General features: G+C 41.1%; 1 protein-coding gene across 6 annotated transcripts in view; it reads left to right on the top strand.

Annotated features, from left to right (window-relative positions):
* Positions 1–2,258: 2,258 nt before the first annotated feature.
* The window catches only part of dbn1 (drebrin 1), a 141,534-nt gene continuing 121,701 nt past the window's right edge, over positions 2,259–22,091 (top strand). For 3 of the 6 annotated variants that reach the window (XM_087847542.1, XM_087847543.1, XM_087847537.1), the window contains exon 1: positions 2,260–2,448. In XM_087847542.1, the coding sequence (XP_087703668.1) occupies positions 2,366–2,448 (83 nt within the window). In that variant the 5' untranslated portion in view covers positions 2,260–2,365. Of the gene's footprint in view, positions 2,449–22,091 lie in introns of all 6 variants that reach the window. The other 3 variants (XM_087847538.1, XM_087847540.1, XM_087847541.1) reach the window with 2 other exon arrangements.

Genomic DNA, 22,091 nt, shown 5'->3' with positions numbered 1-22,091 from the left:
CACAAAATGAACTACTAATGTAAAAAAATGTTTTTTTTTATTTATTTATTTATTTATTTATATGTTTAATATATAAATATTATTTTATTTACTCACACCACACAAAATGTAAAAAAATAAATTATAATATACAAAAATCAACTATTTACAATTCAGCTTTCAATTTTCAGATCTTTCCTTTTAAACAAATTTAAAAAGGAAACAACACAAAACACTGCAAACCACAACACAATAAAATGCAACTGTAACTGCGTGAAGCGAAAAAAGTGAGAGAAAGAAAAAAAAAAATCTGGCATCATTCACTTGAAAGAGTCGGCTCTAAGAGCCACTTCGTTCGCGACCGTCCCATCACTACTGGAGACGGTCTGAGTCAGGGATTGGTCTGAGTCAGGGATTGGTCTGAGTCAGGGATTGGTCCGAGGAGGCGGCGGTGTCATCAGGTCCTGCTGACCTCACAAACAAATCAGCCCACAGAGGCTGACAGAGGTCAGCTGTTCCAGCTGCTCCTCAGCGCTCATCATCTGATCTGCTTTTTAAAACAGGACCGCCATGCTGGAATCCATAGCAACAGGCAAACTTACCGGGCAGCTCTGCCACTTAGTGGTTTTCATGAGAGACTTGTTATTAAGAAAACATGGGACCCACATGCCTCCAGACGACTTCACTGATGCACCACCCGACTAATGGAGGCTCCTTCTGAAGTGGTTGATGCCCCCATTACAGTCCTAAAAAGGTTTTTAATCCACAGATTGTCAAAGAAGAAGCCCTGAAAGCTAAGAGGAGGAGGAGGCCACCTTTGGTTGCTGCACTCACAGTTTGAAGTCTAAGTGCAGCCATCTTGGTTTGTTTGGAGCTGGAAGTGACCATATTTGGACAAGAGGGTGGAAGTGATCAGCTACTCCTAGCAAGACTGGTTTTTAAGCTAATGCATCACACTGACACTGCACCCTCTAATATTGAGAGCTAAATAACAGGCTAACAAACTCTTAGACTTTAATTCACCCAAACTTAGAGGACAGACTTCAAGGACGCAGCACAAACTCGCACCGCAGGTCGAGTTCAGTGACTCCAGACAGCCAAGGCCGAGACTAGCAGCTGCAGCTCTAACCAGAGGAGCTACACGCCAAACCTGAAGCCTCAATCAAGTTAAAAAAGAAGCGTTTTAAAAACAATCACCTGCCGTGCTGCAATTATAAACGAGGAAATGATCCACAGAGACCCAAACTGTTTCTGTAAACGTGCTTATTTCTGCTGTAAAGTTCAACATTTTTATGTGAAAGTCTACGACAGGAGCCTCTGGTGGCCACCAGAGGAACTGCAGGTTTTACCTGCTTCCACCTGACTATTTCACCAAACTCAGATCAGAGAAACTTACAGAAAACACAAAGTAGGCACATAATGTTTCATGTGTTACTCTGAGGAAGATTACAGACTCCTTATCACTCTGCAGGTCATCAGCTAATGAGAAGATTGGTGGTTCAATTCCCAGCTGCTCCAGTCTGCGTGCCAAACATCCTGATGTGTTCATCAGTGTGGATCTTAGACCAAAAGCACTTACATGTAGAAAGGTCCTGTTGTGAGTGAGGCATGCTGGGTGCTCAGGAACCCTCCACTTACCAGTTAAAGCCCCGCCCACAGAAAAGCTTACATCACAGGTCACTCTCACCTGGTGCTGTTCCAGCTGGAAATGCTTCACATAATGAGATCAGAAACTCCTGTAAGTCCAACAGCTTCACTTCACATAGTTTTTTTTGTTCTCCTGGACCTGTGTGATGTCACAGGGAAAGACCAGAGTAGATTAGAACAGAATAGAAAAAAACTTTATTATCCACATCAGTGGGAGATTGTCTTTGGTTCACCAAATTAAAACACTGAGTGACACTGCAGAAAGCACAGCATTGTTCTCAAGCAAACCTTCAGAAAAACAGCAAGTTTGACATTCACACCTGGTTTCGTACTTATTGACCTTCTTTACCTGATATTTCCTCTTTGCTCGAGCTCCTTGTTTTTTGTAAGTGCTGTAAGACGATCTGAGTCCAGCGCATGTTAAACAGTAACAGCAATAATGTAAAAGTAATGATTTACCACGGTGACACGCACATTCACACAAATCTTCCTCCTTTCGGACAAATTGAAACTTTAACTGTTTCTGTGCAGCTGCAGGAGTTGAAAGGTCGGCACTAGGACCCATCGGACAGCTGACCGGCAGACCTTCCGGCGCTAGGACCCCGCGGACACCGCGCTCCTCTCTTTGTTTCCACCAGTCAGCGCCTCCTCCTCCTCCTGCTGCTGCTGTCGTCCTCCTGTAGTCTCACTCCGAGTCTCTCTCCATCAGCAGCGGCTGGATGCTTGCAGGGACGGAAACATGGCTGTGAATCTCGGCAAGAACCGGCTGGCCCTGCTCACCGCCTACCAGGACGTCATCGACGAGACCTCGGACACCGACTGGTGAGTCCCGCGGCCCTGCTCTCCTGTCCTCTCCTGGTTCTGCTCCCGCTCCTCTCACGGCTCCTCTCGGGGTTTCGTTGTTCGGGTTGTTGCGCGCTGAGGATGCACAGGGGAGGACTGGGGCACCACCACCTTCATCATCATCGTCAGTACAGCTGGTGTAAAGTAGGGACGGAGGGGGGTGCGGTTGTTTCGGGTCTGCAGAGAGTTTGTGTCAGAGAGCTGCAGGTCTTTTTTTTTTTTTAGGGGGCGGGGGGGTCCCGAGCTGCCCCGCAGTGCAGACTCAGCGGGGAAATGTGCGCCACTGTGCGCGTAAAATGCGCTTTGTTTGCCTTCAGTCCGCCGGGACCGGCTTCACTCCCAGCTGGAAGCAATTTCAGGCTTTTGTGCAAAGTGATGCAGAGGTGTGTGTGTGAGAGAGGTGGTCCAGAGATACTGATGAGCCCCTGCATCCTTAAACCAGCAGGAAGAGGGGCGAGGCCGGTGGGTGGGATGGAGGGAGGAGGGGAAAGAAGGGGTGGAGGCTTCCATCATCCCCCTTTGTGGCGTTTCTGCACTGGGAAATGGTGCAAGAGGGTCAGTAAGGAAGTTAGTGAAGTCAAAAATTATTCATTTGGCCTGCCGAGCAGTACGGTGGCCCAAAGGTGCAAAACACAACAACACTAAGAAAAACGCAACAACTTTTTAGAAACATCAAATAAAAAAAAAAACGCTACAGTGAAACCAAACTGGACTTTGTTTTGTAAAAAACAAAACAAAACCAAAAATACAACAAAGAAGTAAAACTATGAAGCAAAATAACAGAAAAGAAAAAACAAAATAAAAACACAATTACAAGCAAAACATTTTTTAGTCGTGTAGGAAAACCCCGTCAACATTCAGGGAAAGAAACACGTCTTTGGAACATTCCAGGAAAAAATGTGACAACATTGGGAAAACCCCCAAAACGATTAAACATTAAACCAAAAAAATGAGATTTAAGAAAACAAGAACATTTCACAAAAGCCCGACAGGAAGCAGGAACAGCAAAAAAAGGAAAAATTAGCATTTTGGAAAATGATTTTTGAACAGGAGACCAACACAGGAAGTGACTAACAGGAAGTGACTAACAGCAGTGTGGTGATCTGAAACTATAGAATAAGAACAACTTTATTTACCCGAGGGAAATTCTTTTGTCATGTACATGCTCAAAACAGCAGGAGAGACACAGGAACAGATGACTAAGATATACAATATATACAATAAGAATAGTAGTATACAGTACAGACGTGTATATAGAAGTGGGCGGGCCCAGAGTTAAAAAGGCGATCATTGAAGTGATTTTGTTTACTGAAATATAACGTTTGGCTATTTGTTGATCGATCAGTATCGGCAGTTACTGCTGCCGATAAATAAAAATGTAAAGAGTAAAGAGGAGAAAGGAGAAGCGCCCTTCGGCCATGTTGTGAGTGTTGAGTTGGGCAAAGTGCAAACGAGTAAATAAAAATACATAATAAATGAAAGAAAAGAATATCGGCCAATATATCAGATCAGTAAAATCACCAGATATCAGTATCGGTCTTAAAAATCTGATATCAGTCTGATATCAAAAACTTGAAAAAAATCAGTTTTCAGGTGTGTTGTTTGGCACCTCTAGGCTACCGTACAGCAAACCATGGCCTAAGTAAAACTATGTGTATATGAAGTGCTGCTCCCAGCTGCTCCCTAATGGGATCAAACCAGCAACCTTTTGCTGGCAGATGTGTAAACCACCACATCTGGAGCTGCTGCACTGAAACATTATTATTAATATTTATTAACAGACAAAGATCAGGCTTTAATCTCTAATCTTGGAATTTTATATAACAGGTTTTCTGTCTTTGAAGAAGGCAAACAGACCAGCGCTCACTGGTTTAACAATGACTCACTCCCACAGATCAGCAGCCCCACTGGCTGCAGTGATGTATTAAAGTAAACGTTTATTGCATGGACTTTGGTGCTGAAACACCAAAAGCACTCTCAGGTTTAGAGTTTGTCATTTCGTAGCCGAGCAGGAAGGTCACCAAGCTGAATTTCCCCGGCAGCCTGTGAATCCAGAGCAGCAACGTTTTAGGTGAATCCCAGAGAAAAAAAAGAGGAATTTCAGAAACCTCGGCCTGGTTTTGGTGCCGGCACGTCCTTCCTGTTCTCTGTTTGTGTTTGACTCAGAAAAAAAAGGGGAAGGAGCCGATTTGTTTAGTTTCAGAAGCTGCAGCATGTAGAGGAGCTGGTTAGCTTAGAGGAGGTAATATTTGACTTGGACTTCAGGTTTAATGTTAAACTCCAGCCTCTGTCCTTGAACACGATAAGGCAGCAGTCATAACAGCTCCACCTGTTCCCCTGATTAAAAATCAGAGGTGTCCTTTGTTAAAGGTTGTTTGGACACAAACGCTGAGTCTGAAACATGAACCTGAGCCATCTGCTGCAGGTCGCGAGGCCAGGTGAGGTCACGAGGAAGCCTAACCGCCTCACTCAGTCTGTCCACAAGGGGGCGTGCACATGGATGGTAATATAGTATAGCTTGTTGAACTCTGAGTTGTTCTGTGTGACAATGTTTGACAAGGTAACTATCTGGGACGTTTCTTTGAATTCTGAGTTATTTTGTCACTGTTTTCAGCAGGGGTGGGGGAAAAAATGGATACTGTGTAGCATTGTGATATTTTGTTTGCTAATAATGTATGGATACAGGGACAGCAGAAATCGATATTTTGTTACAAAAAAGGTTTTTGTGCTCTGACTTCAGAGCATGTTGATCCTTTTTCTGAGCAAGAATCCTGACATTCCTTCACTGTCCAAATGTGTTTAACTTGTTTTTGGCAGCAATAAACATGACAGTTTACTTATTTTAATTTAAGACATGTTTTATTTTAATGAAGTTTAAAACTTTTTGATTTCATGTAAAATTCTATTTTGTTTTAATTTACTTTCAAATTCTTCAGTTGCTGAAGGGGCTGCATAGTTTTCATAAACTGCATAGTTCAGAATAGCTATAATTGTACCAGATGGTTGATTCAGTTAAGTTGGACTAGACTGTAATACAAACCGTTCAGTTTGTCAACAATCAAACTGAAATGAGAGAAAGACTGAGTGTGAGACTTTGATATTAGAGAAAATGAATATTGATAAAGTTTACCTTTATGTACAGAATCTGAATATCGCAAAATATTTTTAAAAAATTGCAATAATATCGTATCGTGGGATGTATGGTGATTCCCACCTCTAGTTTTCAGTCAATAACTCAACATTTAGACTCATGTGGAGCAAAAACCAAAACTCTTTTTCAGTGGCTGCAAACAAACACGCTTATTTGTGAAAAAACAAACAAACCTTATTTGCAGAGCCAAAGTGCGCTTTGTCCTCTCTGAACATGTGAGACGATCAGGGTTCAGCGCTCAGGTGATGTGCGGCAGTCTGACCCCAGCGTGAGCTTCAGTCACTGTAACACACGAGAAACGTGAATGTTTCTGTTTCATAAGTAAGAAACTTCATCACAGCTGTTTGAGCAGGTTTTGAGATTTGCAGCATTCAAACGGTTTCACCGGCTGAATCATCAAAGAGCCGAAAGGCTCAGTGTGGGATGTGACCCCAGGGGTCCGCAGCGTGATGATGGGAATGACGTTTGCTGTTTGCATCGTTAATAATCTCATTTAAAGGTCTGTGGAACCAAAATTTTAGAATCTGATTCAACAGCTTTTACAGTTTCAGATTCTGGAAGCTGAAATCTCCAACAGTTCATCAGAGTTTCACTAATATGGAGGTTTGTTTAAAAACTGAGCTGTTGGGCTGCTTTTGGTTTATTTACAGCAGATTTTGTCATCGATACAAAGACAGACATCGAGGACAAATTTCCACCTCTGTTCCCGGAGACGTGCGCTCGTCACAGCCTGACACGAGCTCTCCGAGGGTGCAGAAACGTCGCTGTTCAGGTGTTAATGGAGGCAAGAAATGGAGCTTTTTCCACCCTCGAGTCTCTCGTGGCGTCACCAAACTGTAAAAGTGTAAATTACGTGTTTATGTCAGCTGAACTGCTCGTGCGAGCGCGAGCTGTCAGGTTGAAAGGTTAACATTTCCTATAACGGCGTTCGGATTTAGTGGGATGATCCGGCGGGGCGGAGAGACGATGCGGAGGGCCTCAGGCCTGCCCCCGTTTTTCACACTTGATGGGATTCGAACAAAGGCAGAAACCTCCAAACACGCTGACCCCAAACAACACAGGACCCCCCCAAACACCCTCCACACCCCCGCCCTCTGCCCTACTCTGCTTTCCCACAGAGCGGATTTAGGAGCTGGATAAATGCAGTCTCAGGAGCCTCTCCTCAAATCTGGTTTTTCGGGCTCACCAGTCCAAACAAGACGAGTTCTTCTGACCTGGTTTTGTCGATAAAATAATAATAATGCATTTATTCATCTCCCAGCAGCTTTACGTCACCTTCACTGCAAACAGAAATACCTTTTTTCTGGAATTTAGACGTTTGGGGCTATTTTTGTGTCAGTCCACCTTAAACAGGTTAAACGTATTTCCCTGTGGTCTGCATCCATCTGTGTGGTTTCCCAGAGATGAGTGCCTCATGATAAAAATGATTGAATTAAACGTCACTCGTGTTCTAATAAGAAACATTATTTGAAAGCAGCAGTGTCCTTTTCCATCAATCATGAAACGAATTTTTGTTTTTCAAATGTTGACGATGAATCGGGGAAAGAAACGTTCAGCAGGCTAATCGATGATTTTTGGATAAAGCTCCGTCGTCGTCTCTTGTAAATGTTTCTGTTGTCCTGTCGGTGGCAGGACTCGGTCAGGAAGCTGTAGAGGTTCGTTCGTTAATTACACGCCGCCCTCACATCACGCTCGTCCCCTGTGAACAGGTCTTATCTCGGCCTCGCTCGCTCGAACATCCGTCGAACTTTAAGCTTCCCCCTCGCTCTTGTCGTCGCCTGCGGCTGGTCTCGTCCGTCACAGGCGGCTCGGCCTTCAGAACGCCATCAGCCGCGAGGGTCTGAGAGCAGCAAGTCGAAGTGATAACGTGCGGGAGGCATCTAGATGACAGATGAGTCGGCAGCATCGCTTATTCGGTTGGGGAGAAGCGTGAAGTTTCGTCCCTGCTGATAACAGGACAGACGAGGCCTCTGTTAGACTTCATGAAGCTCGGAGCATCAACACAAAGGAAACATCTGCATGATGAGTTTGGGTTTAATGATGGCGTCAGGGTAAATGGATTTATCCTGAGCAGCAAACACAGTCACTCCTAAGGACAAAGACATGCAGAGAGAGCTGTTTAAGTGTAAAATTACCAAAAATTTACTTTCCTGATTTAGTCAAATTCAAATATCTGAGAAACTATAGACTCGCATCCACAGACAGCTCCTTCAGGATTAACCCTGATGACTTTAGTGACCCCTTACGATTCATGTGGTGCCATTATTTTTGGTTTTTGACTGATTAAATCGAGCATCACTACTGTGAGCATGTTAGAAAGCTAATTCAAGCCTCACAGAGCTGCTGGCCCGACTGCACACCACTCCCTAATCAGTATTCAGTACCATGGGGAAAAGTGGCATTACATTAGAGTGTAAAGTTCTTGATTTCTTCATTCAAAGATTAATCTAATCAGGCTTTAAGGAAGTGGTGCAACAGACACCGAAGTGCGTGTTAAAGACCAAAGAAAACATTATTGTTATAAAAATATTTTTTTTCATCCACCAGCAGTCCTGACATCTAAAAAAGTAAAAAACGAAAGGCAACGAAAAAAACTTTCTTTGTAATGTCTGCTTGTAATTAAAGAAGTGCTGCATTTGGGTAAAAGTATTACCAATAACTCAGAATTAGAGGAATAAGTGTTTGTATGCGTCAGCTGCATGGAAGATGGAGAAAAATAACAGTGAAATGAAATTATACTTTGTTAATATAGAAGTTAAATAAAGCATTGATGGGCTGTAAACAACAAGCTGTGCTATTATTTATTTTTAATTAAAATAAAAAGGGACTAACAGCACAAACATGGTCTAAAGGTTCAGGTCAGGGGCTCTAGTTAGCTGAGGACTAGCTAACAGCTAGTTAGCTTGTGAGTAAAGGTAGCACTTACTTTAAATTTTAAGAAAATCAATACAAATGTATGAATTACAGTTTTTATAAAAGTGGAAATTAGTAAAAATGATCAAAATTATTTTTTATTTCCTGAAGTGTTTTCTTTGTTTAAAGCTTCCTGTCGGGTAATGCATGCTAGCAGAGTTAGCTTGTAATGGTAACTCTGATGTATAGGGTGTTAATTATATTAAACTTGTATATAAATTGATATAGTAAAACCTGTCACTCATTAGTTTGTGTTCTTCTATTCTGAGACCCTACATTTGTTTTAATACTATTATATTTTACGCTATCGTTTGTTTCGTGGTGTCGCAAAATAAACTCTTTACGGCAATATTTTTTCATTATTTTGATGTCACTGTAGTGGCTATATTAATTTCTTAACATTCTCTCTTTCTGTTACATTTAATATAACCACACTACAGACAGACAAGTGTTTGTTTTTATGCGTTGTCGTTTGCAACAACGACGGTAAAACTACTGCGTGTCTGCTTGTTCCACATAAACCTTTCACAATAAAGCTCAAGATCCAGTTGAGACTTTTCAAAATAAATTGAATCACGTAAAAGAGCAGATTATTTATGGATGAGAAGTAAAAAAGAGTCGTCAGGTGCTAAAAAATAAACCTTAGACTCAAACGTTAGAACAGGTTTTTCCCCGCAGCACGCCGTGTAATAAATACTCACAAAGAAAACGGCGTCCATTACAACTTATGTTTAAAAATGTAACGTTTCATGCATCGGTTAAAACACTCGACTCCAGCTACATGACGCGCAGCTGGAAACACTTCACGCAAGTCGAGCTGCCCGAGATTCACAGAATTTACAGAAAATGTTACATTTTTGTGATTTATATCGTTATCGGACGATAGAATTCTTATATTGGGATATGAGATTTTGGTCATATCGCACAGCCCTAGCTAATGTTTTTTTTTTGCTAAACTAGCTTGGTTAGCAAGAATAGTTTACGGTGATATTAAATGGATAACTACTAATCAAAACGCTTTATTAGATGTTGGACATCACAAAACGGTTTCAGCATTCATTCTCACAGCACTAATAATTCACTTTGATACAGTTCAAACTTTGCTCTCCAGTATATTTGTCGTAAATTTGTAAATAAATGAACTCTGGAGACAAATAGTTTTTTGTAGCAGGCTGTAAACATGTTCATGGAAACTTGAATGTTGCATCTGTAACTCACAATTTTAGGTTGGCATTTCAAAATTTTGAGGTAACTTAAAATGTTGTCTTCCTCTTACAAAAACGTAATAAAACTTCCAGTTGTGTATCTCGACCTGCCTAAAACTGATGAGGACAACTGAATTTGTAAGACTGAAGAGCTCAAACAGACGGTGATGTGCAGGAGGAGGCTCTGGCAAATATGAAGCATGTTACATCATTTTTAAAGCATGAGGGCTTTTAAACTGATAAGACTGGGTTGTTCACTGCCTCAGAGCATTGCAGGCAGCGGTAATGGGCGACTCCTGAAGGGTGAACATTAGGATGAGATTCCCTCTCCAGCCTGTTTATCATTAATTCATCCGCTCCCTGAAGCTAAAAGAAAGGAATGTTACCTCTTGAACCATAAATGTCAGACTGCGGTGAAGGTGACACTGTGAAAAGGGCAGCGGGTGAATCAGGGTTATCCGATATCACAAAATCCACAAACCGCTTTCAGTGTCTGCTGATTGGCCGCAGGCTGCTGTCATACGACCCTTTGACCTGTCCAGCTGTTCGAGGAAGCCATTACCTGACGAGTCACCTCAGACAAAAGAAGAAAATGGTGGAGAGAGGAGCTGAGCAGCAGGTTGAGTCTGTTGGTCTCAGATAGAAGACGTTTGTTGGACCGCTCACACACTTTGGCGTATTTCTCACATTTAATGTTTCCATCTGAGATCATTTTAACGCGAGTTGTTTATTTACCCCTCAGGAAGGTCTGAATTCAAGGTCGACCAAACAATGCTTCACAGCAGAGCCGAGGTCAAAGGAGAAACAAAACACTGCTGGAAACAGCCTGAGGCCGTGTAGTTTAATAAGTTCTTACTTATTACCTGTTACAGGCAGGTGACGAAGGAGAAACCTGAATGAGCTGAACATACCAAAAGATGACGCGCTGTACTAGCATTGCATGTTCTACATTACAGTAAAGTTGTATGTGAACTGTTACTGGTAATGTGTGCGTGTCGTCGTGGGAAAATGACTCCCTACAGACGTGACTTTATTGGGAATTACCACGAAAGATGTCGCTGCTCAGAGATGGTACTTTATGGCTTCTGTGTGAGTTATGCAGGTCATGGACAGTCTGTCGGGATGTCAGTGAGAGGAAGAGTAAACATGAAAGCTGCATGTCTGGGAGGTAAACTGGGCTTTGCTCTGCAAACGACCATGACAGCAATAATCAGATTGTACAGGAAATGGCTGGTTTCTGGTCCTGCATTCGTCCAGAGCAGTTACCCTACCGTCTACCAAAACACATTTAATGGATCATCTGACTGAGGACAAATAGATTTGGAGGTTTAATCTCTGACCTTCTGAATGTGCCCCTTCTTTCTTTTTGTCTCATCATCATCTGCTGTGTTTTTCAGCAGAGAGAGCATTAATGTGCCTTGAGAGCAGTTAGTAGACATGTTGTGTTTTCACCGTGATCTCGCCGCTCTCGCTGCACTCTCTCAGATTAATATAGAACAGGGTCAGTGGTACAACATGCAAAAACACGGGCTTTCACTTTCATCACAGCCGCTTTATAAAACACAGGTCGACATCATCCTTCAGCACTCGCTTACAGCTTCCTCACTTACAGGAGCAAAAATATACAGCGCTAAGAAAAGGCTGGTTTACAACCAGAAATGTGTCTTTGTTTTATTTATGTCTTCCATAAATATGCATATGTGTCTTTGGAAACTTCTGCATAAATTTCACCAGTATGGCATGTTAGAAAGTGGAATTTTATTTATTTTTTGCGTTCTGACTTGATTTCAAATATCCAAAATAAGCTTTTAAAATCAGAATAATTCAAATCAATATTTTAGTTTAAAATCTGGCTAACAGTTTAAATATTTAGCTAAAGTGTGGATAACCTGTTAAAATGTTCAGTTATCAAGCACAACTGTTAAGACTTTTTTAAAAACATGATGGTTAAAACAGTTTAAATTTAGCTAAACTGTTAATTACCAAGAGTTTATATTTTAGCTAATAGGGCAAATAAACTAATGAGGTTTTAGCTAGCAAGCTCAGTTATTAGCTAAACAATAACTAGCAAAAATGCTAATGTAAAAGTTTAAAATATTAGAGAAAAATATTCTTTATAGTTAAGTAGCAACTAAAAGTATGGCTAAACAACTGTTAGCTAACAAGCGCAAGTGTTTGGAGTGCTAAAGCAGTTGAAACAGTTAGCCAAAAAATGTTAATTAAAGGAACTGTTAGCTAAAACTGTAGCTACCAGTTTCAGCTAAGAGTGTAGCTACCAGTTTCAGCTAAGAGTGTAGCTACCAGTTTCAGCTAAAAGCGTATATATAAACTGTTGAAATGTTTAGCTAACAATGGCAGCTGTAACAACTATCTTATGTTTATCTTAACAGCTGCTGTTGAACTGTTGAAATTGATCAATAAGATACATGTTAAAAAAGAGAAATTATTGGCTAAACATGTGGATAAAAACTAAGCTTGTAAGTTAATGGTATGAATAAACAAGCGCAGTTGTTAGCTTAATGTCATGGATAATTCTTAAAAGTATTGCTAGCAGCTGAAATGTTTAACTGAAAATGTAGAAGTGAAATTGTTGGTTAACAACCACATTTAAGAAGTTCACTATAATGGTCACTATAATGTAATGAGGAGCTGTTTAATGGCAGATGTATTTTAAGCTAATATTTAGAAGTTAAGATGGTCAGCTAAAGAGAGCGGTTTTATTCAGATTACCATTTATAAGCTAAGTATTGTTGATCTAGTTTAAACTTCTTATCTTATTTAATCTTAAAGGTTGGTGTTGATGGCAGCATTACAAATGAAAAAGGCTGGAAACCACTAATTCTGTCATTTAATGATGTAGGTGTTTTTATAGTTGGCCTCTTCTTCCTTCCTCTCATCTTCTTCTCACTCTCTTACTTCTGATTCCTCCCCCTCATCTAACAGTTGACATTTATATTTAGGAACTTAGCTGATGCTGTGAAGTCGAGTGAGATTTGATGGCTGCTTCACCAGAATCAGCTTAAATAAATCATGTCAGTGACGTTCGAGGCAGCCAGCAGTGAGGAGTGTGAGCACTGAGGGAAAGGGAGGCGATGATGGAACTGAAAAGCAGGAATGCTGCCTCAAGATATGAGAAGAAAGTGGAGAAAAAAAACATAGAAAAGAGGCCTGACCCTTTTAATTGGTGTTAGTTTAATGAAGAAATCAATTAATTTCAGTGGGTTTGCTTTCATGGATGAATCATTTTCATAGGGTTAATTATGTAAATTTTGAAGAGTGGGTTGTAGCGAGGCCTCTTGACAGTGTCCAGAATAGAGGAAGCTGGTAGCGCTGTTTGTTTTATGTAAGCCTGGCGTGCTCGAGTGTAAGCTGCTCCACAAAGAAGGGATGATGTGCAGAGTGTTATGTAACAGGAGCCTATGCAGAGGTGTAGCTACACCTCTAAAGTGTAACCATCTCCGTGCAGGGAGATTTACTTTATACCTACCTCGGAAGTCAGCCATATTGCAGTTTGTCATATCTGTGGTGTTTACTTCAAGGGAGCACCTTCCCCCGGGTAGCATAAGCACTCTCCCTGCCATAAGGATAAATTCAGGGAACAAATGTCCCAGTGTCCTTCGATTAGTGCATTTTTCCATTATGTCAACAAAATAAACATCCTTCTAAAGTTAACAGCGATGATTGCTAATTCTTCATCTTAATTATTGTGACGTCTATATAAAACTGATCAGGGAATGTTCTAGTTAGCTACCAGTTAAGAGCTGCTATTTTATTTGTTAATTTTGTTAGCTAAAATTAACAAGTAACAAGTAGAATAGTTATGTAACATAAACATAGCCGAACAGTTACCCATGGTTCATGTAAAGAAATTAACAGCTATTATATAGAATAGCTGAAAGGTTAATTAAATGGCAAAAGCATAACCTGTGAATGGTAAACCTAATGTTATGCTAAGAGTAAATTGTAAACTGAAAGTGTAAAATTATTTAACAGATTTTAAAAAAAAATTAGCAAATCATTTGATACGCTTGTTTCGTACTTATTGGAATCATCCTCGGAGTCCTTCTGTCGTCAGCCATCTTGGCAACAGGAAGTTATTTCGGAAAGAATCAAGCCATGATCTAAATAAACAGTCAACAGTTCATAAAACAGCATGTAGAAAAACTGAGTGGGTATTTAAAATGAAAAGACATTATTGCCACAATAACTGCATAAAGCACTGTGAAAAATATAATGTGCCGGCTTTTAAGTTGCTAGCTTAAATTAGGAATAAAAAACTAATCTATGAGACAAAGGTATACAGTGGGGCAAAAAAGTATTTAGTCAGCCACCGATTGTGCAAGTTCCCCCACTTAAAATGATGACAGAGGTCAGTAATTTGCACCAGAGGTACACTTCAACTGTGAGAGACAGAATGTGAAAAAAAAAATCCATGAATTCACATGGTAGGATTTGTAAAGAATTTATTTGTAAATCAGGGTGGAAAATAAGTATTTGGTCAATAACAAAAATACAACTCAATACTTTGTAACATAACCTTTGTTGGCAATAACAGAGGTCAAACGTTTACTATAGGTCTTTACCAGGTTTGCACACACAGTAGCTGGTATTTTGGCCCATTCCTCCATGCAGATCTTCTCAAGAGCAGTGATGTTTTGGGGCTGTCGCCGAGCAACACGGACTTTCAACTCCCGCCACAGATTTTCTATGGGGTTGAGGTCTGGAGACTGGCTAGGCCACTCCAGGACTTTCAAATGCTTCTTACGGAGCCACTCCTTTGTTGCCCGGGCAGTGTGTTTTGGATCATTGTCATGTTGGAAGACCCAGCCTCGTTTCATCTTCAAAGTTCTCACTGATGGAAGGAGGTTTTGGCTCAAAATCTCACGATACTTGGCCCCATTCATTCTGTCCTTAACACGGATCAGTCGTCCTGTCCCCTTGGCAGAAAAACAGCCCCATAGCATGATGTTTCCACCCCCATGCTTCACAGTAGGTATGGTGTTCTTGGGATGCAACTCAGTATTCTTCTTCCTCCAAACACGACGAGTTGAGTTTATACCAAAAAGTTCTACTTTGGTTTCATCTGACCACATGACATTCTCCCAATCCTCTGCTGTATCGTCCATGTGCTCTCTGGCAAACTTCAGACGGGCCTGGACATGCACTGGCTTCAGCAGCGGAACACGTCTGGCACTGCGGGATTTGATTACCTGCCGTTGTAGTGTGTTACTGATGGTGACCTTTGTTACTTTGGTCCCAGCTCTCTGCAGGTCATTCACCAGGTCCCCCCGTGTGGTTCTGGGATCTTTGCTCACCGTTCTCATGATCATTTTGACCCCATGGGATGAGATCTTGCGTGGAGCCCCAGATCGAGGGAGATTATCAGTGGTCTTGTATGTCTTCCATTTTCTGATGATTGCTCCCACAGTTGATTTTTTCACACCAAGCTGCTTGCCTATTGTAGATTCACTCTTCCCAGTCTGGTGCAGGTCTACAATTCTTTTCCTGGTGTCCTTCGAAAGCTCTTTGGTCTTGGCCATGGCGGAGTTTGGAGTCTGACTGGTTGAGGCTATGGACAGGTGTCTTTTATACAGATGATGAGGTCAAACAGGTGCCATTCATACAGGTAACGAGTGGGGGACAGAAAAGCTTCTTACAGAAGACGTTACAGGTCTGTGAGAGCCAGGGATTTTCCTTGTTTGAGGTGACCAAATACTTATTTTCCACCCTGATTTACGAATAAATTCTTTACAAATCCTACCATGTGAATTCATGGATTTTTTTTTCACATTCTGTCTCTCACAGTTGAAGTGTACCTCTGGTGCAAATTACTGACCTCTGTCATCATTTTAAGTGGGGGAACTTGCACAATCGGTGGCTGACTAAATACTTTTTTGCCCCACTGTAGCTAACAGTTTAAATATTTAGCTAAAAGTGCAGGTAAACAGCTGAAATTGCTACTAAATAATATGGATAGTCAATCACAGTTGAAATTCTGAGGTAAAAAATGAATAAAAAGCTGAAATTTATCAGCTAAAAGTATGGCTAAAGGTGACATTTTAAGCTAAACGTGTTAACATTTTGGTTTAGCCGTTTCCTGTTTTCACTGGCTGTTTTGTGGAGGAGAGCCATCTTTGGTGTAGATGCATATTTATGGGGAATGTGTTTCTGATTCAGTAATAAAGATGGAAGTGGAAAGAAATCGTGGAAGCCCTGAATAGCACAAACATATTTTTGGTATGCTAGCACTCTAGCTAGGTATAAATATACCCAGAAAGAATTCGTGTTAAATCCTGTGTTGAATTCCTGGATTGGTTTGGATTAAGTTTGTCCCTTTCCTCAATTTGTATCTTTTGTTTAAGAATTCCCAAGTATGTTTTTAAAGCTTTTTAGAGTTGCCCATGAATATTGAAAGCTTTAATGAGTGCGGGGTCGAGAGGGCAAATGGATATACTACAATACCATGAAGATATGCTTAATGTTAGCCTCTGTTAGTAGTCTGGTTACAGCTCCAGTCAGTGATTAATGTGTCATTCTTAACTTTAATTGCGTGGGCTGTTTTAGGTTTTTGTTAAAGTGCATCCTAAACCTCCAAAAGGTTCATTCAGTACTTGTTCATACATGGATTATGATGTCAACGGTCAAAACTTTGAAGCATTTGTGTCTGCTCTGCTTTTGTTGGTGTCTTTCCTCCTTCTTTTCTTCTGACCGGTGAGTCGCTGAAGTGCCAGAATGTGGTCGTAACCTTCAGTAAACATCTCAAAAGGAAATCTGGATGGCAGATCGGGCGGCACCTTAGTCAGGCAGAGGTCAGCGTCATGATGAGGAATGAAGAGGGTGACGTTACGTCGCGGTCCAGAAGATAAAACAAGCAAATCAAAGGCAGACAGACTTCAGGGCTTATGGGGATAATCTGACACTCAGATGATGTTTCATTTGCCAGATGTGTGGGGGGAAAGCCTTACTGGTGTTATTAGCATTTCTGCGGATCAGGATTAGTAATGTTGGGTGGTTTGAAAGACAAATTTCTCCACTTTTATGGAAAGAAAAAGGCAGATTTGTCTGTATGTATCTTCTGTATCTTATCTGTATCTTATTCGTGGACTGGAAATGAAGCTAAATGTAATTCTTAAAGTGTGTTATTTATTTATTTGACAGGCTGTTAGTATGTGGAGACTGAAAGCAAACAGGCTTGAGGCTTATTTGGGATGCAGAATAAACCAATTAGGGCATTTGGTGCTGAAGGCTGTGTTTGACCCCAGGCATTCGCTATGCTAACAAGTAGAGGGGGTTTCTGTTCTGTACATTTTTGAGAGCTGTACTGATGCTTGAGAGTCCTTCACCTGTATTATTATTATTTTTTATCTGGAAGCCAGGGAAGGTCTCCAGTCAGATTAAAGTTGATATCAGTGGTGACTGGATTTGAGTGTTTTCAAAGGGATGTGCCTCAGATGAGATGAGATTTATTGGAGTGTATTGCGCTCCGTCAGTGTTAAATTCCCCCTGGTACCTCCCTGCTGATCTGCCCTCCTCACTGACTGATATTTCTGGTTTAGGTTTTGCCTTTTTTCTGTCAGATCTACAGAGCAGGACACAGATGGGAATTTAAAATGTAATCGTACTTACTGTTTAAATAGTTTTTCTTACAGCTCAACTACTTTTGCCCTTGAGAGTCTTTTAGAACAAATAAACACTGTCCAATAAAACTTCAACATGAAATACTTGGCACTGTTACGCCCTGTCCTGATTGGCAGATCACTCCATTAACAGCCACAGCTTAAATTATAACCTGCTTTATCATTTATTTTACCCCAAAATGGAAACTTAATTTACAGAATGAACATCATGCTGCAGTGAAAGAGACTTGAAACTAATAATGAAGATCATAAACAGTTTATCGAAGTAATAAAACAAGCGTTAAACAGGTTCTTTTTCTGATTGACTTTTATGTAATTTGGCTTCTGTCAGAAGTTGATGCAGGCTCCCCCTACTGGTCATTAAAAGTATCCTTTTTATATTAGCAGTCTGTGAATACATACACGTGGATAAAACGTGTATGCAATATTAATACTGCCAAATTACATCAACGGGATTCAATTGCATCTGTAGAAAGAGCTGTTGGCCCCTACAGGAAAACCACCATGATTGTATTAAAAGTATATAAACATTAGTTTTTCTGTGCCTTAGATATATGGACAAAACTTGTGCACGTGCTCCTCTTAAAGGCTGATTTTGAGCAGAGAAAAACTCCCCATCAACACCCAAAAATGGTTAGCTACGGTTTCCTCTCCAACAGAGAGGTTCATTACGTTTATTGGAGAACATAATTGGCTGAAATAAGCACAGATTAAACTGCCAGAACTGGGGGAACACGCTAGAACAAAATGTTAAGCTGATGTTCATGACCGCTGGACGGCTGCATGCTGGGAAGCGTTCCATTACATCCTCACCCTAAGGCTGCTAGCTGTCAAAATAGGCACAATTGACCTTTAATATTAAAACCACAGATATTTAGTTTCGAATGCGTGTTACTGCTACTAGATCTGCAGCTGCTAATCATTAAATCTACCTAAGAAGTCTGTAACATAGAAACTGCTGTTTCCCTGAGCCCAGCGTGGCGTCCCCGTGTTGTTTCTTTGGTACCCGAACATAAAAATATTCATTTCACATGGACAAAAAAAGCAAAACAGCAGAGAAAAGCAGCAAACTGAAAATGAACAATTGTTAAGCTTTTTGTGCAGCTTGTAAAAGAGACCTTAGAGTTATCCAGCTGATTCTTGAATAATTAGTTTTCTTTTGTGTGAACATGAATATGGAGCAGGGGGAATAGAAGGAACACACGAGTGAACATAGGTGTCTACATCTGCTACAGCCCGCTGAGCTGAAAGCCGGGTTTCTGTTAAATGAGCAGCGCTGAGTCCACTTTAGAAAAGCGTTGAGTGTCAGTAGAGTGAAATGAAACTCCAGGCGAGCGTCGGGCTGTCGTCTGAAAGTGAGTTCAACGAGGGAGCGTCGAGGTACAGGAGAGAGAGCCTGCAGATCGTAACCTCGGAGCTTCTCTGAAATACTTTCCTCTCTGTGAGTCATTTGCACTTTGCCCTCGTAGTTTGGTAGCAGAAGGCAACGAAGAAGAAGGAGAGCGAGATTAAATTGGCCAGAAAAGAGAAATCAGCTCATATTTTTAGCTTTGCTTTCACACATCGAAATTCCAACCGAACTTGCAGAGCTCAGCTGGCTCGTGCAGTTAGAAAGCAGCCAGATATGATGTGAGAGACTTTCTTTGTTTCGTAATGCAGATACGTCCATACATCCCTCATAGATCTGAGTGTAACGCTGCTCTGCTGGTCAGTTTCTAATTCAAAGCTGAAGCTGTGGAAATCCTGCTGGAATCAGAACCTGAGCTGGAAATTAAGTCTGGCCTAGTTTTGAATTTCGTGCAATAAAAGAGCAGGTTTGTGCAAACGTTTCCTCGCAAACATCTAAAAATAGGCACTCTTCTAATAAATATCCAGTGTAGTTTCAGTAGTTTAATGATTCGTGTCAGTGGATTGTTTGGACGATTGGAGTCGTGGGGGTTTTAATCTTTAATTACTGCGCGATGGTTCACTGCAGGCTCGTCATCCATCTACTTTAATAGAAGATAATATCTTTATGGAAAGAATTTTCAGGAATCGAGTTCAGGATCTCATTCCGATGTGTTTCTGTTGGCTCCATCGACTGATGGCCTCCATCCATCATGGAAGTTTGAGGCCACGTTTCTCAGCTGGAAAGGGGTGGAGCTGTTCAAGGATCTCTGATGATGTAGCGTCTGCAGTGATGAGGATGCTGTAACGACCTGTTGTGGTGAAGAGGGAATAGGAATGTCATTCATTTACTGGTCAGTCCAAGTTCCTACCTTCACTTGTGGTCACAACTTGTGGGTCGTGATGGAAAGATTTAAGGACTTAAGGAGCAGAAATGATTTACTGTGATGAGTCCTAAAGGAACTGGCTGAGGTGGCTCGGGCATCTGACCGTGATGCCTCCTGAGCGTTTTTGATAAAGTGCTTTGAATGCGTCGGGAGGAAATGCCCGAACACGCTCGAGAGGTGTCTCTCAGTTGGATCGGGGTGTCCCTTAAGAAGAGCTGGAGAGAAGGAGGTCTGAGCTTAGACTGGACCTGGATGAACAGATGGAGGGTGGATGGATAAGTTGTAGGTGTGGTGGACGACTTTGTAAGTATGCGCAGGGTTTGTTTTTTAATAAACTAACCAGTCATCGAGCGTGTCCAACATCAGCATTCATTCGTCTCCGAGATGCTGGGTTTTGACCATTCACCATTACAGACTAGACGTACCCGTTTCCTCTGGTCTGTATTTGCTGCTCTGAGCCTGATTCCTCTCGTCAGCTCAGAGCTGGAAATGTCACTTTTCTTTTCTTTGGAGCTCTGAGTGGGAAAAAAATAAATCACAACTCGAGTCTGATTTAGATGAACAGCCTGTTCAAGTTAATCGAGACATCTGCCAAGTGTAGTACGATACTCGAGATCACTCACACAGACTTGCACACATATGGCAGTAAAATACTGTGGTAGTAAAACAAGGCACAAACTTCTACTGCAGAATTCAATGATGGCGTTATCTCGGCTCTTGTCTGTCCGGGTGTTTGTGGCCGGCTCGTTGAGTGAAAGAACGCCATGATTACAAGAGTTTTTAGGATGTTTAAGTGATTCTAGAGCATGTCACGATTTTCTCAGCCTCGCGATTTGACAGATTCGAGGCTGTCGGCAGATAAAGGCCCGAAACAAGAAAATAATCAAACATGCATATTAAAGGTTGCGCTTTCCCAGGTTTTTATTTGCCCAAACTTTTATCTTTGTAGCACCAGATGTGCAGATCTGCTTCCACTGACACTGCTGTGCTTTTACATGAACTCTTAATAATTCAGTTATAATGGGATGAAAGCAGTAATGAATGTAAGATAAAGCCCATGAAAATGCCATCCTTTAATTACGTTAATGTGCTTATTATAAGCCAGACAAAGAGCTCATGTTAAGGACAGTTTTAGCTTTTTAGACACTTTAGTCTACTGAATGGTAATTACTTTAAACCACTTTATTCCCCTCCTGTTATCTGTCTAATGTAGTAAAAGCTGCAATCTGAGATTTTAGTCCCATTTACTCTCAGATGGTCTGTATTGTGACGTCACTGGTGGTGTTTCTACACCTACATCAGATCTTATTCTGTACTAAAATGTTAGCTATCACCTGTTGGTGGCTGGTTTGGTGCAGTATTTAGCATAATTTTAGCGTTATAACTGGTAAATAATTAACTCTGTTTAGAGGTATGTTAATCTTGTTACCTGATAATTAGGGGTGCAACAATACTCGTATTGATATTGAACCGTTCGATACCCATATGGAAAAGAAATAGTAAAAACTTATATGACTTAACTCATGAAAGTGGCCACTTTCTCATTACTTTCGTATATTGTTTTAGTAAGTATCCAAAACATACAAGTTTCATTATATAATTTTTCAAGGAATCTTATATCTGTTTTCACTCTTGTATGCTTTTCATACAAGTTTCACACAAGACAGAAACAAACTTTATAAGATTTATATAAATCTTTTCCATATGGGTACAGTGCTTTTGGTTCAGTACGCATATGTATTGAACAATACAAATTTTTAAATTTATTTTATCAACTTTTCTTCTGACGATGCTGTCTGTGTTGAGCGCTCAGTGGATCTGCGTTCGACTACTCCGCCTAGGCTTCACTGTCAAGCGCAGATCCACTGAGCGCAGCACAAGCTAGCGAGACAGAAGCTAAGCTCGTTGCAACATGGCAAATTGAACCTCCCCCACCCTCATTCAGATCTGGCCTTTGGAACTATTTTGGTTTTCATGTGACGTATGACCCTGAAGGTAAGCGCGTCATGGACTAAAGTAAAACAGTATGTCGGATGTGCCACACAATGCTCAATTACATGGGTGGGAACTAGTGCGTTAGCGCAGTTAGCTCGTTAAAGTGTTGACGCCGTCCAGCCCCACGCACTGGGCGATCCGCGGTAGCTCGTTAACGGAGATTTGCCGTGTTGTGGCGTTAACCTCATTTCAGATTAACACTGACAGCACTAGTGGGAACACAACGAATATGACTGCACATTGATGTGCTTGATAGTGTTTGTTTTTCCTTAATATGAACTTTTATTGAGAACAGTTTTAACCCTTACCCTCCATCTCCCTGCTTATGTGTTTATATTAGCATAACTATATTGTTGTTGCTAGCCTCCAGGTAGCATTGTTACATGTCAACTAACCAAGCTTCACTAACCCTCCAAACGTTGTCTGTACTTTGTTTTCCGTCTTTGTT

This window comes from Neolamprologus brichardi, chromosome 10 (genome assembly GCF_056152115.1).
Source record: "Neolamprologus brichardi isolate AB-2024 chromosome 10, ASM5615211v1, whole genome shotgun sequence".
Classification (NCBI taxonomy): Eukaryota; Metazoa; Chordata; class Actinopteri; order Cichliformes; family Cichlidae; genus Neolamprologus; species Neolamprologus brichardi.
Note: the sequence above shows the minus strand (reverse complement) of the source record. Positions and strands in the feature narration are given on the sequence as shown.